This window comes from Balaenoptera physalus (assembly GCF_965194825.1).
Source record: "Balaenoptera physalus genome assembly, chromosome: 14".
Lineage (NCBI taxonomy): Eukaryota > Metazoa > Chordata > Mammalia > Artiodactyla > Balaenopteridae > Balaenoptera > Balaenoptera physalus.
Genome location: NC_138893.1, coordinates 88,299,347 through 88,315,575, shown reverse-complemented (window position 1 = coordinate 88,315,575; position 16,229 = coordinate 88,299,347). Strand labels below are relative to the sequence as shown.

Here is a 16,229-nt window from a genome sequence, read left to right as displayed (position 1 = left end):
TCTGGTAAAGCAGAGCATAGAAGGAAATTTATAGCATTAAATGATGCTAGAATAAATGGTCTAAAATCAATGATCTAATAAGCCTCGGCTCAGGAATTCCCTGGTGGTCTAGTGGTTAGGACTCAGCACTTTCACTGCCATGGCCTGGAGTTCAATCCCCCACGCTGCATGGCACAGCACCCCCCACCCCCAAAAAAAGCCTCAGCTTTAAGAACCTGGAAAATGATGATCAAATTAAGGACAAATCAAGTAGAGTAAAGGAAAGATATGAAACAGAAAACATAAATTACACTCTATTTTTTAAATTTAATATTAAATTTTTAAATTTCCCAAAAGAAAACTCCAGGCCAAGATAGCTTCACTGGTGAATTCTATCAAACATTTAAGGAAGAAATAATACCAATCTTTTTTTTTTTTTCCCAAGAGGTGACATATCTAAGTGGTTTTGTTTGTTTGTTTGTTTTAAATTATATATTTATTTATTTATTTATTTTTGGCTGCGTTGGGTCTTCGTTGCTGTGCGCGGGCTTTTCTCTATTTGCGGCGAGTGGGGGCTACTCTTCGTTGCAGTGCACGGGCTTCTCATTGCAGTGGCTTCTCCCGCTGCAGAGCATGGGCTCTAGGCGCACGGGCTTCAGTTAGTCGTGGCACATAGGCTCAGTAGCTGTGGCTCGCAGGCTCTAGAGCACAGGCTCAGTAGTTGTGGCTCGCAGGCTCTAGAGCGCAGGCTCAGTAGTTGTGGTGCATGGGCCCAGCTGCTCTGCAGGCATGTGGGATCTTCCCGGACCAGGGCTTGAACCCGTGTCGCCTACACTGGCAGGATTCTTAACCACTGTGCCACCAAGGAAGTCCCAATAATACCAATCTTAAACTCAGAAAACAGAGAAAGATAGATCATTTCTTAACTCACTTTATGAATTAGGATAACCCTGATACTAAAAAGCTGTTGAGAAACAAAACTGACCAGTTCAACATCCCTCATGAACACAGACATAAAACCCTTAACAAAATATGAGCAAATTAAATCCAACAATATATAGAAAATAATATAAAATGTCCAAGTGGAGTTTATCCCAGGAATGCAAGACTGGTTTAACATTCAAATATAAATGAATTTCACTAAATTTCAGAAAAAAAGCAAAATAAATAAATAAAATTGTTCATCTCAATAGATGCAGAAAAAAGTATCTAACAAAATTCAACATCCCTTCATAATAAACACACTCAGCAAACCTGGAATAGAAGGGAACTTCTTCAACAGATAAAGCCCACCTTAAAACAAAACAAAACAAAAACACAACTCTACAGCTAACATCATACTTATGGGTAAAATATTAAATGCTTTCTTTCTAAGATGAAGAATTAGACAAGAATGTCCACTGCAACCATTTATATTCAACACTGTACTGGGAAGTCTTAGCCAATAAAATAAGGCAAGAAAATAACATGACTGTGTACATAAAAAATCCAAATGAATCTATAAGAGAAATATTAAATTAATTTATCAAGGTCATAGAGTACAAGGTGAAAACTCAACTAAATTCCACCACACTAACAATAAAAACTCAACTAAATTTCTCCATACTAGCAACAATCAGAAAATAAAAAATTTTAATTATCATTTACAATAGCATCAAAAACATAAGATAGAGTTGAGCTGCTGTAACAGAAACCATGCAGCTCACAAAGTATAAAATATTACTATCTAGCCCTTTACAGAAAAAGTCTTCAGATCCTTGCCCTACAGCCAAACTCTTTCTACCAAAAAAGAAAACATACCCAATAATTACACACAAAAACTCATTGGCTTTTCCCTCTCCAATATTTATGTTTATAAATATATACATTAACTTTTATATTACATTGGACACTTAAAAAATTTAGTGACTCTTGGGACTTCCCTGGTGGCGCAGTGGTTAAGAATATGCCTGCCAATGCAGGGGACACAGGTTCAAGCCCTGGTTGGGAAAGATCCCACATGCTGCGGAGCAACTAAGCCCGTGAGCCACAACTACTGAGCCTGAGCGTCACAACTACTGAGCCCACATGACACAACTACTGAAGCCCATGCTCCGCAACAAGAGAAGCCACTGCAACAAGAAGCCCACACACCACAATGAAGAGTAGCCCCCACTCGCTACAACTAGAGAAAGTCTGCATGCAGCAACAAAGACCCAATGCAGCCATAAACAAACAAACAAACAAATAAATACATTTATTTAAAAAAATTTTAGTGACTCTTGTTGAAAATGATTCACGTGCCACTGACCTCTGATATATACTTTTCTTTATCTGGAATATTTTTTACTTTTAAAGGTAAATTTTCTTTCACCAATAGCAACCAGTGTTGCAGTTTTTACATCCTGCAGATATGACATATGTTTTTGAAAAGAAATGCTATGTTAGAATAAAAACTAACAATTTAGAAATCAGGTTTGGTTCAGGAACAAACATATTTCAGTCAAGCTTAAGACTTGGTGGGAAATGATGGCTGATAGTTAATTCAGACACAGTGATTTAATAACTAAAGATAAAATCAGTTAATACTGCTTTAAAAATAGGGAAATTAGGCACTGAACAGAAGACTGATCCAAAAGACGTGGATATAGATTTACATATAAAATCAACAGTTTTAAAAAAATATATAAAAATACATTTGTATGGTAGGTAAGATTGACAAGACATTATTTTCTTCAGGAAGTCTTCTTTAATTCTTCCGAGTTATGTGCCCTCCTATGTGTTTTCATAGCACCCTTCATTTTCCTTAATCTAGCACTTACCATGCTGTATCATAAATGCTTACTTACTTGTATTATACAACTGTTCTACATTTATAATCTTTTTTTTAAAGCATTTTAAAAAACATTTATTTATTTGGCTGCACCAGGTCTTAGTTGCAGCACTCAGGATCTTCATTGCGGCACACGGGATCTTTTTTTTTTTTTTTTTTTAAAGAGAAAGTCTTTTTTTTTTTTTAATTTTTATTTATTTATTTATGGCTGTGGTGGGTCTTCGTTTCTGTGCGAGGGTTTTCTCTAGTTGTGGCAAGCGGGGGCCACTCTTCATCACGGTGCGCGGGCCTCTCATTATCGCGGCCTCCCTTGTTGCGGAGCACAGGCTCCAGACGCGCAGGCTCAGTAATTGTGGCTCACGGGCTTAGCTGCTCCGCGGCATGTGGGATCTTCCCAGACCAGGGCTCAAACCCGTGTCCCCTGCATTGGCAGGCAGATTCTCAACCACTGCGCCACCAGGGAAGCCCACACGGGATCTTTAGTTGCAGCATGTGGGATCTAGTTCCCTGACCAGGGATCGAATTCAGGCCCCTGCACTGGGAGCGTGGAGCCTTAGCCACTGGACCACCAGGGAAGTCCCTACATTTATAATCTTAACAAGGGCAGAAATCACATCTTTTCCTTGTCACTGCATCACTACTGTTTAGTACCATGGTAAGCACATAATAGGCACTCAGTAAATATTTGTAAAATGAATAAAAAAGAAATCACATGGTAGAAGTTCAAAACAACCTATACAATCAGTGTTACTGCCCAAAATGTACAAAATAAAATCTATGTACGTTTGATCATAACATTTCGCATTTTAATTACAGTTTAGTATTCTGATTTATAAACGTGAGTTCAGAGGTGGTATATGGTAAGTATACATATGTCTTATTTGTTTGGGTTTATTTAAGGGTTCCTTGCAAAAAAAAGGGGGAGGTTGAAAATCACTGACTTAGAAGATTAGCATGATACGTAGCACTTAGGCTAGTCAGACAAAGTAAGTCTTTTCTTTTGTCATATTAGTATCTCTATAAGGTACTGTGTGAAAACTCAGAAACTACTAAATAACACAATTACTTGCCAGCAAACTCATTTGCGTGGTAATACATCCCTTCCTGACAGCAGGTACCAAAATTATCTTTCTTGTGATGCCATTTGGAGCACTGGGAATAATTTCTAATTCAAAGCTTTCCAAAGGACATGACATAAGGGAGAAACAAGTCATTCATATATTCTGAAATGATCAGGAAATACAGAGTCTACAGGTCCTAATCCTGCTCCAGGATTAGGTCAAGAAGGAAATTGTGTGAGAAACTTTTCCTAATTCTTAACCATGGAGCAGAGAGAAGAAATATATACAGTTGTCAGACACAAGGTGTCTTCAAAAACACAAATCTCTGATTAGCAATTTAGGTTCCACTAAAGATGAAACTGAATCATCTCTGATAGTGAATAACCACAGTTATCTATGACAGATTAGGATCAAGTAAAGTTTTCTCCAATGTAAGAGGTAAAAGAAAGATAAATGATTGTCCTAAGGACTCCCAGTAAGAGATGCTTATGAAACTGATACCATTATTACCCTGCTTTTGAGTATTTAACAACCTCAAACAGGAACATTATTACCCTGCTTTTGAGTATGTAACAACTTCAAACAGGAACTCAGTTTCCTCAGGACCAAATGAATCAAGATAAAAGTAGCAATTTCCCATCCAAATGGTGGTGGTGATAACAAAATCTCTGAATGTATAATAATTATATATATTATGTAATCTAAACAATACATCAATCCTGGGAAACCATCAGGCCGTTATTTCAATCCTTATTTTATAGATGATTCTCCATTTGCATATGTGATAAAGAGAAAGATTTGTTCAAAATCACACTGATAAGAAGCAGCACAGATGGAGTTAGAATCATGGTCTTTTTTAACAATACAATGCTATCTGTAATCTGGAAGTATAAGCCTCTAGATCTAGGGGCATAAAATAAAAGCAAAGAACCATTCAAACATATTATATTACTATATCTGCTGATACAGAAGTACATTAGAAACAGCAGGGACTTTGGAAGTCGATTTGGATTTGTATTTCAACCCTGCTGCTTACTGGTTTATGACCTTTGATATTCAGATTAAGGGACAAAATATAACTGTAAAGAGTTTAAAAAGTTAAATGAGGGATATACGTAAAGTGCTCACATGAATTAGTGTACAATGGAGGTTTCTAATCTTGGCCACTGTTACATTATTTTCCTTTCCCTTTCAGCTAGCAATAATTTAGGATCCTAGTTCTAGCACGGCTCCATCAAAAAGGTCTCTGGAGATGGAACCCCATAGGGTTCTCCTCAACAGAGACTGAGGCTTCTGAGCCAGGCACATAAATTACTTGCTCAAGTTCTGTCTGTAATTATGAAAGGCAAAAGGTTCAATTTTCTCCTCCGCTTCTCCTTCCCTCACTTTCATTTGTGGAAAAAGACACAGCTAAGGGAAAAAAGAATTTTTTTAAGAGGTAATGCAGATAAGAAAGGGGGGGGGGGATGAATAATTATTTGGGAAGAGGGTCCTGTTGACAAAGGATGGTTCACTGAAGTAGTAGGAAAAGAGAGTCCAGAGGAAAGAAAGAATCTAATCAACCTCTTCAACCCTAGACAAAAGGCATAAAGAAAAGTAGAGACCCATTCCATGACAACAGAAGATCTTAATAGCAGTTTACTGCAGAATCCAGTTAACCTTAAAGTGCTTCAAGAAAGCCTTTGACTGGGAAATGCAAACATAAGAATGACTTATTTCCCCTTACGAAAAAAATGGCTATCATATCTTCAGTTATAATAAGAGAAATGACTTGTTTTTCTAGAGAGCTTAGACATACTAAATACAAAAGAAAAAAGTTCAAGAAGTAGTTGAGAAAGTACCCAGGAACTTCATTAAAAGAATAAAAAGGGAAAAATCAATGGTACATAAGGGCTCTTTCTTACAGAGAACAGAAGGACTTATCTCCTTTACCCTTTATCATTTACCTTAGTACCAGGCAAGAAGGGTGTGAAAACACTAAAGAAGCTGTTAAGGGGAGGAAACTAAAGATTTAAAGGTTCATATGGGTTTTTCAGTCATTCTAGAGGCTAGAAACATATCCTTCTCCCTTAGGTCATGTCTCCCAAAATAGCATCTTAAAAATACCAAATGGCACAACAGAGATATACCTACCAGCTGTCAGGGATGTCCATCTTTAGTTAAACAGCTGACACTCTACTTCTTCATATAACTTTGAACTGCTACAAGTGTAAAGGGGACTATTTCTTCCACTGGGAAGAAGGGCAGGAAAGAACAATAGGCAAATTAATGAATTATATATGGTTCCAATTTCAAGTTAGTCATCTGTTTCAAAGGTTGTACTTTGATTGAAGCTATTAGTACCCAACAGCAAAAGGAACATGAGTTTAGATGTTCAAAATCACAACTAGGATGAAATCTTGTTCATATTATAACCATCAATAAATAACAAAAAGCGTATTATTTAAACTAACAAATCATGTTCTTCAAAAAAAACATAAGGAGAATCTAATTCATTAGTATGCTATTGTTCTGCCCAACTACAGACAAGTTATCCATAAATGCCTAACGAAGTCAAATAAGACCAAAGCTCTAAAGTATAGATACAGTCTTTCTTTTAAAGGAAAATTTAGATAACTTCTCCAAATTCCTATAATATCTTTTATGTCAATCTAATTCTGTAATATATTCATGTTAAAATAAACATCATCAGTCTGTTAGTGGCAATGGGGAGAGAGGAAAATAAACGGACTATTGGACATACCCTATGTAATATTTCTAAAACCTTTAATGCGGTATGAAGAAAACTGTTGAAAATTCTTCTTTCAGAAGGGGGAATGCCGATCTTGTAGAGTTTCAAAAGATGTACCACAACCTCCTTAAAAAGTTCTACAATCTTGAGGAATAGTGGAGGTTCAAGTACTGACCACCAGTTTTCTGTTATTAAAGGGTGAACACACAAAATAAAATTTAAAAAGTCACAATTTTCAAAATCATACTGACTTTTTTTCGAAAGCAGTGGCTCTTAACCCTTTGAAAACCTCAGGAAGATACACATAATATGGTATTTTACGTAACATTTCTAGGGTTTATAGATACCACCCCACCCTCAAGTTAAAGAATACGGTTCTAAAAGCTCTCAAAAGCAAAAATAAAGAAAGGTCTATTGAATTTACATTCTTGGTTTCCTAAGCTACATTAAAAACTTAATACCTAGTATTAAGACCACTTGTTAAAAAGTGCTTTGGAAATTAGGATTTTAATTTTTAAACAAAACACTTTTAAAACTGTATTGCTCCAATATTTAAAGATCTCTCCAACTTTTATCTTTCAACTTACATAACATAAAGTTGAAATATTGTGAAGCACCATCCTAAAAATGCAAGGTACTCCTGAAAATCAAATACAGAAACTGAACAATGTAAAGTATACCATGTCTGTCCTTCCCCACGTTCACTATTTGTAGTTATTAACTACAAATATGACAATCTTATGCAGCAGACAGAAAGGAATACAAAAACTTCTGACAACATGGAAGCAATATGCTCGTGAGTTCCTGCTTCATTCTTCTAACCACTGGCTAATTCCCTCAGATTCCAGGATTCTACCCCTTGCTTGTTGCTTCCTCTGCTCACCCTCAGCCTAAAACTTCTTGGACTGATTTTATTACTCTTATGTATCTCAGATTCACATACCTAACAAATACTATTAAGAAGGAAAGCACTGCTACTAAATGTAGCAGGCAAACTAATGGCCAGCAGATAAAGATGAAATGTATACAATTAGAAAAATTAAAGTGAGGAAAGTTTAGGCCAAAAACCTAGAGGAATAGGATCAAATAAACAGTGGAATCTCACCTACATGCAGAGACATCAGAAAATTAGCAAATGAGGGAAATACAAGGCAAAGGGTTAATAAAGTTCAAGGAGGATTTAATACCCATGTTTGTTCAGTTTTAATTGTTCCTCCTCCTTTACTTCTTTAACAGTAAGATCACTCTGGAGGGGATGAGGAAGGCAAATACGAAAAACAGTTTTTATCTTTCCTGATACTGTCTCTGCTGTTGTGCTCGATTAAAATTTTAATATTTAACATGCTTTGCCTCCAACTCTAACAACTAGCATCAGATGACTAGCAAAAAGCAACAAACTGAAAAACAGGTTTATCTCACCTTAAGACAATGTCAAAATAAGCAGGGTAGCAAAATTTCAAACAGCAAAGAAGAAGTTATGAGCATTTTCATTTAAAGAGAAAAGGTTGTAAAACAAAAAGTATTAAAATTCTTACCAAGTACTTTCAGTGGTGCCTTTTCTAGGTTCACAAGAGCTGTACCAAAGGGAATTGCTATTGTGGTGAAATTGTTGGAATCACTCATCAGGGGGCATTCTGGTAGAGTAAGATAAAATCTCAATGCTTCAACATCAGGTAAGGAGCTACTCAGTTTAGGAATAAGATTCTTTTCCAAGCTAGCTGCCACCTATATTTTGACAAAAAGTAAAACCTACTTCATTTAAAATGAATGCATATTCCAAAAAAAGAAAGAAAAAGAAAACCTTATACTATAGCAAACGTGAAAAGGTGAAGGGAAAAAAAAAAAAGAAAAAGAAACCATCTTACAATGAATCAATGAATGTACTTTGGAGCACAATGAAAATTAATGCCTAAGCAGTGCTAAGAGAATTTTAAAAATCTTGCATACAAGATATTTATATCTCAATTTAAACTCTCTACATCTATAGTTATACAGACTTAACCAACATGGTAATATTAAGTAATTAAGAGTCTGCTCTGAACATCTGGAAAGATTTTCAGATATTTGACAGCTAAATTACAAACAGTTTAAAATAATACCCTATTTTAATTCTTATATTAGTATATTAAATAAAATTATACAGACATCTTAATAAAGTGTATGAAACTATAAAGTTAATTAGGCCACAAACATATAAAAAAACATGGAATAAAAAACTCAACAGGCTACATAATACAAATATAAAATACTTTAAAAACAAACCTGCTGAGATATCTGAGGATGATCAGGTTGTATAAGTTTGTGGAATAAAAGCCTAGCAGCATTCATATCAACCCCTGAAAATCTGATGCCTGTTCTATAGTGATCATCATTGCTATTTAAAAAAGAGAGAGAGAGAGAGAGAGAAAATAATAAAATGCAACTTCAAAATTTTTTCACTTCTTTTTAATATGACATTATTTAATATAATAAATTTGAAAAATTCAGTATACCAAAGAATTGTCACTCACCTAACAGCTAAAAAACTTCCATTTAGACAACCAGACGAAGAAAAAGTTCCATCTATTTCACTAAAAAGAAATTTAAAAATCACAAAATCACAAAATGAGAAATCTAATTGCTCACCTTTGGTGTTTTTTTTTTAATATATCTTTATTGGAGTATAATTGCTTCACAATACTGTGTTAGTTTCTGTTGCAAAACAAAGCGAATCAGCCATATGCATACACATGTCCCCATATCCCCTCCCTCTTAAGCCTCCCTTCCCTCCTCCCTATCCCACCCCTCTAGGTCATCGCAAAGCACCAAGCCGATCTCCCTGTGCTATGCTGCTGCTTCCCACCAGCCAACTATTTTACATTCGGTAGTGTATGTATGTCGATGCTACTCTCACTTCGCCCCAGCTTCCCCCTCCCACCCCATGTCCTCAAGTCCATTCTGTATGTCTACCTCTTTATTCCTGCCCTGCAACTAGGTTCATCCGTACCCTTTTTTTTTTTTTTTTTTAGATTCCGTATATATACATTAGCATACGGTATTTGTTTTTCTCTTTCTGACTTACTTCACTCTGTATGACAGACTCTAGGTCCATCCACCTCACTACAAATAACTCAATTTTTTCCTTTTTATGGCTGAGTAATATTCCATTGTATATATGTGCCACATCTTTATCCATTCATCATCTTTATTTTTTAATAAAAAATAAAATCACCTTTTATTTATTTATTATTTATGTGGATAAGATCCACATCACCTTTATTATTTAATAAAAAATAAAATGTAGTATTTAATGCTACAGAGCATTCCTCCAACCAACATTCAAAATAAATCAGAAATCTTGGGCTTCCCTGGTGGTGCAGTGGTTGAGAATCTGCCTGCCAATGCAGGGGACACGGGTTCGAGCCCTGGTCTGGGAAGATCCCACATGCTGCGGAGCAACTGGGCCCGTGAGCCACAACTACTGAGCCTGCGCTCCACAACAAGAGAGGCCATGACAGTGAGAGGCCCGCGCACCACGATGAGGAGTGGCCCCCGCTTACCACAACTAGAGAAAGCCCTCGCACAGAAACAAAGACCCAACACAGCCAAAAATAAATAAATAAATAAACTCCAATCTCTTTAAAAAATAAATAAATAAATAAATCAGAATTCTATAAATTACTAAAGATTAAGTAAATCTTGATAAAGGTATTACTGTTTATCTCTTTATTACTCTCTCAAACATTACTACCATCCTCTGATTCATAAAATAAATCTGATGTTCCTAAAAAAATTTTTATATAAACATGCACATTTAACTTTCTTAATTCCACATGGTGGTAAATCTAATCTGGAATGTTATTTTTCTGAAGACTACTCTTCATGCTTTTAAGAAAAATTTTAGTTTGGGAAAATAATTTAGAATTAAAAAACAGCTGATCAGCTATAGCCCCTCCTCCCAAATACCTACACCACCTTCAACAACAACAACAAAAACTTTAAGTACTAAACAAGTCCATCTTCAAGAAAAATATTCAAGAAAGAAGAAATACTCAACTCTTCCATGGAATATAGAAGTTAAAAGACAGTGACCACTATGAAGCTAGAAGGAACATTTTTGCAAACCCAATCCTAAAGTGGCTATATTTAATATTTTAAGTTATCATTTAATATATCATTATGTATATGAAAGAACTGTAACTTATAAACATCTAAATGAGATCTCCTAAAATATCCACTATTACAGAAATTCTAAACAATTAAACTTTTGTATATAAACCATTCAGTAAATGATATTTAATGAAATATTTATTTAAATAAAAACTCCTAAGTACAGGTTCCTCTACCATGGAGTTAAGAGACTTTGTGTAGATAAAATATTTTTCTTACTTGGCTATCTCTACAGGAAATCTTCCAGAGGGGTAGCTCAGCCATTTTTGAATTAGAGCTTCATTCACAGTCCAGATCTGCTTCGAAGGATCAGGATATCTAAAGTCATCTGGTGGCCCACAGTTCTAAATTTTAAAATAAGTAGATGAGTCAGAGGGAAGAGACATTATATATAAACCAAGACATGCCTCCACATGTATTTGGAAGTTAATCTCTACTAAACACCTGGAACAAAAACTTATCAAACGGGTACTTCCCTGGTGGCGCAGTGGTTAGGAATCCGCCTGCCAATGCAGGGGACACAGGCTCGAGCCCTGGTCCGGGAAGATCCCACATGCTGCGGAGCAACTAAGCCCGTGTGCCACAACTACTGAGAGTGCGCTCTAGAGCCCGCGAGCCACAACTATTGAAGTCCACGCACCTAGAGCCCATGCTCTGCAACAAAGAGAAGCCACCGCAATGAGAAGCCTGTGCACCACAATGAAGAGTAGCCCCGCTTGCTGCAACTAGAGAAAGCCCACGTGCAGCAACAAAGACCCAAAGCAGCCAAAAATAAATAAAGAAAAAAAAAAAAAAAACTTATCAAATGGATCTGAAAAATTCTGTAGACCCGAGGAAAAAAAAAATTAAGGCAATTACTTTGTAACATATAAAGAACATTAATATGGGTTTAAAAACAACTTCTAAATTATCTGAGCTTAGTAATTATTTATATGATTACTATTACCTGAGGATTAGAGTAATGTGAAAAGCTTTGATCTCCACCTGAGAAAATTCTTTTTACACAGAAATATTCTTCAGAATCTGTAATAAAAATAAAATATAAAACATTCAAGATTTATATGCATTTTTCAGAGCATCAAATATGCTACTGGATTTTCTCTTAATCATCTAACTTAATGAGACCTCCCGATCATGGGCTCAATGACACAAAATGACTGAGAATGTTCTGACTGCTATGGAGATGGTACTGACCAAGTGACAAATGTTAATGATCCCACAAGCACAACAAGCATTTGATAAGTTTAACAAGTCTTTCTTTTGACCTGCTCACCAAAAAATGGCATTTTCTAGTCTAGACCTTTATTATCTCAATATATTTTAAACTGAAGATGGTGTAAAAATTGAATGAAAGGTATAGAAGATAGCTCAGAAGAAAATAAAAAATAAGAATATTCATTTTGGGGAATTCCCTGGTGGTCCAGTGGTTAGGACTTGGCGTTTTCACTGCTCGTGGCCTGGGTTCAATCCCTGGCCGGGCAACTAAGATCCCATAAGCCTCGCAGGGTACAGCCAAAAAAAAAAAAAAGGGAATATTTACTTTTAAAAAGAATGACAACAAACAAGTATATGTTAAATCTTCTTGAGTAATGCAAAATTCATAATGTAAAATTATTTTCTCTTTCAATATAGCTGTACAAAAGTAAGATGACACACATAGCTCTTTGTTAACAACTATTTATCAATAACACCCAAATCAGGTCCAAAAACATAAAAGTTAATACGCAAATTTAGTAGAAGTAAAGAAGGAACAATAAAGTATCTTTTTTTTCAAGTTTTGTGTTTTATTGTGGTGTTTATTTTTCTTTAAAAGTTTTTTTTTTTTAACATCTTTATTGGAGTATAATTGCTTTACAATGTTGTTAGTTTCTGCTGTATAACAAAATGAATCAGCTATATGTATACATATATCCCCATATCCTCTCCCTCTTGCATCTCCCTCCCACCCTTCCCTATACCACCCCTCTAGGTGGTCACAAAGCACCCAGCTGATCTCCCCGTGAGATGCAGCTGCTTCCCACTAGGTATCTATTTTACATTTGGTAGTGTATATATGTCAATGCTACTCTCTCACTTCGTCCCAGCTTACCCTTCCCCCTCCCTGTGTCCTCAAGTCCATTCTCTACATCTGCGACTTTATTCCTGTCCTGCCCCTAGGTTCATCAGAACCTTTTTTTTTTTTTTTTTAGATTCCATACATATGCGTTAGCATACGGTATTTGTTTTTCTCTTTCTGACTTACTTCACTCTGTATGACAGACTCTAGGTCCATCCACCTCACTACAAATAACTCAATTTCGTTTCAATAAAGTGCCTTTATAAAAAGACATTCAAAGCCTCTTCCTTTTTCTCCTCTCCTGTACCTCAAAATAGAAAGAGTATCTATTATCAAAAATACCGCTAGCCTAGTATTTAGAAGTATCACATACCAAAACACCATAGCTCCACAATGTAACTTAAGGCTAGTTATTTCCAAATATAATCCATTGCTGTGTTCCTACTGCTGACCCCCCACTCTTTAGTGACTAATTCTTCACCTTGTATTATTTGTGACCACCACTGCTACAGAATTATAAATTCTTAAGGAAGGGACCACATCTTAATTTTCTTGATCATTCCCTACTACCAAGCACAATGTTTTATTTGTAAAAGAACTCAGTAAATATTTAATATGAATATATAATATAAAAAATTATCTAGCTTAGAAAATACTAATAATAAGAGCTTCAGAGATCAGAACATTAATATGACCAAATTTTCCACAACAAGACTGCTCTAAGGCCAAAAATTTTTAAGAACAGATTAAAAGGGTAAATCTAAAATATTAAATAAACCAATCATTCAACTTAAAATCTTTTCTCTACATCATCCTCACAAGTCTACAAGAAGTCATGCACTTCCTCAAAAGATTTAGCAGGATGTTATTCGTTTGTTCCTAAAAGGTGATTCTGCCTTCTTTAAATAATCATCAAGTAAACGGATGACTAATCTATAGTACATGAATGGGTTTCTGGGGGCTGTGAGTAGGGCACCAAAAATTATTTTCCTTAATTTCCTTTTAATTACTACTGTAAAAAAGTCTGTGAAACCTAGTCATTTGTCCTACACAGCTTCCTGCAGATTGGATTTTGCTGATTATATCCTCAAGGATTCTCCTAACATTTCTCTCAGTCTTCTGTATTTCCTGTAAATTGGTAGTTGGATCTAGAGAGGATTTAATTAGATTAATAAGTCAATTATTTTGACAAAACTATTACATGGTGGTGGAAGGGGCTGTTCTTCCATCAGTAAGCACATAATGTGTAGTTGGGTTCCTTTTTGTGATGTTAGTAACCATTGATGCCCAATGCTTAGACCATTAATTCACTGTGGGTTGAAAAATGATACACTAATATTACTTCCTCATCTTGTGGTTGGACCATTAGCTTCTCCCTATCTACCACATAATTCATTAACCTGTAATAGGAAAGACTAATGCTGTTCTTTTCCATTTATTTACTATCGTCTGGCTTTTTGAATTTGTATTTATTTAATTATAATTTTTACATGTTTCTTAGTAACATGGATTTCCTCAATGGGAATTTCCGTTAACTTCCTTTACCTATTACATGTCTAAATGTTTGTCTTATTCATTTATTAGGTGTCTTACTGTTTTTCACACCAATATGTATGAGCACTTTGGATATTCAGGCTACTAACCTCAGGTTATATTCGTTACAAACGTTTTTTCTAAATAATTATTTAATTTTGACTCACAAGTTTCTTTTTCCATTAAATCAAATGTATTTATCTCATTCTTTTTTTTTTTTTTAAAGAGGAAGTGGGTTTCTTTTTAAAAAATATTTATTTATTTATTTGGCTGCATTGGGTCTTAGTTGCGGCACGCGGGATCTTCGCTGCAGCATGTGGGATCTAGTTCCCTGACAAGGGATCGAACCCGGGTCCCCTGCGTTGGGAGTGCAGAGTCTTAGCCACTGGACCACCAGGGAAGTTGCTCTCTTTCTTAATGGTGACTTTCACTGCCATAATGGTAAGAAAGGTTTTTCCCATCCTCAAATTATAGAATTATTTTCTTAAGAACTCTTTTACATTTAACTTTAATCCATCTATAATTTATTTTAGTGTATACTGTTAGGTTAGGATCTAAACTGACATTTTCCTCCCAATTTTCATGTTTTGAGTAATTCTTTCCCCTTCTCCACATATTAGTGATGCCCTGTTTTAAAGTTATGAAGAGACACTACACCTCTTCTACCTATAACATACAACACTAAACAACTTTGGCACTCTCCTCCATCCCGAAAGTGTTCTCAAAGTCCTTCTCATAACTTCCACTTCATATAGTCCTTCCTATAACTCCAAGAGCCACTGCCAATCAACTGGAGTTTGAACAAAACCTATATATTGGGTCGGCCAAAAAGTTCCTTCGGTTTTTAAGTAAAAATAAAAGACATTTTTCATTTTCACCAAGAACTTTACTTAACAACATAGTCACCGTTTTGTTCCACTACCTTCTGCCATTTTTCAGGCAACTTCATAATTCCATCTTCCCCAAACCTTTTATCTTTTTGATCAAAGAACTGTTCCAGGTGCCATTTACAGTCTTCCAGGGAATTGAAATATTTTCCATTAAAAGAATTTTGTAAAGACCGAAATAAATGGAAATCCGAAGGTGCAATGTCTGGTAAATACGGCGGATGAATCAGAACTTCCCAGCCAAGCTGTAACAGTTTTTGCCTGGTCATCAAAGACACATGTGCATTATCCTGCATTATCCTGAAGGAAGATTATGCGTTTTCTGTTGACTAATTCCAGACACTTTCGTCAAGTGCTGCTTTCAGTTGGTCTAATTGGGAGCAGTACTTGCTGGAATTAATCGTTTGGTTTTCCAGAAGGAGCTCATAATAGAGGACTCCCTTCCAATCCCACCATATACACAACATCCCTTCTTTGACGACCAGCCTTTGGTGTGGTTGGTGGTGGTTCATTTCGCTTGCCCCATGATCTCTTCTGTTCCACATTATTGTACAGTGTCCATTTTTCATCACCCATCACAATTTGTTTTAAAAATGGAATGTTTTCATCACGCTTAAGGAGAGAATTGCATGCAGAAATACGGTCGAGAAGGTTTTTTTTTCACTTAACTTATGTGGAATCCAAACACCAAAGCGATTAACATAACCAAGCTGGTGCAAATGATTTTTGATGCTTGATTTGGATATTTTGAGTATGTTGGCTATCTCCTGCATGGTATAACGTTGATTGTTCTCAATTAATGTCTCAATTTGACCGCTATCCACTTCAACTGGTCTACCCGACCGTGGAGCATCGTCCAGCAAGAAATCTCCAGCACAAAACTTCACAAACCACTTTTGACACGTTTGATCAGTCCCAGCACCTTCTCCATACACTGCACAAATCTTTTCTTTGCGTTTCAGTTGCATTTTTACCCTTCTTGAAATAATAAAGCATAGTATGCCAAAAAAGTTACTTTTTT

General features: G+C 35.7%; 1 protein-coding gene and 1 pseudogene across 10 annotated transcripts in view; one reads left to right on the top strand and one right to left on the bottom strand.

The window, feature by feature from the left end:
- HERC4 (HECT and RLD domain containing E3 ubiquitin protein ligase 4) overlaps positions 1 to 16,229 on the bottom strand; it is a 130,679-nt gene that overhangs the window by 41,443 nt on the left and 73,007 nt on the right. For all 9 annotated transcript variants that reach the window (XM_082424658.1, XM_082424651.1, XM_082424650.1 and 6 more), the window contains 6 exons: positions 11,679 to 11,755; positions 10,952 to 11,076; positions 9,094 to 9,153; positions 8,846 to 8,957; positions 8,119 to 8,308; positions 6,596 to 6,768 (listed from right to left, as the gene is read on the bottom strand). In XM_082424658.1, coding sequence (XP_082280784.1) covers positions 6,596 to 6,768; positions 8,119 to 8,308; positions 8,846 to 8,957; positions 9,094 to 9,153; positions 10,952 to 11,076; positions 11,679 to 11,755 — 737 coding nt within the window. The remainder of the gene's footprint in view (positions 1 to 6,595; positions 6,769 to 8,118; positions 8,309 to 8,845; positions 8,958 to 9,093; positions 9,154 to 10,951; positions 11,077 to 11,678; positions 11,756 to 16,229) is intronic.
- Positions 1 to 16,229, top strand: part of LOC309642895 (large ribosomal subunit protein eL21 pseudogene) — a 528,492-nt pseudogene that overhangs the window by 486,889 nt on the left and 25,374 nt on the right. The gene's annotated exons all lie outside the window — the stretch shown is intronic.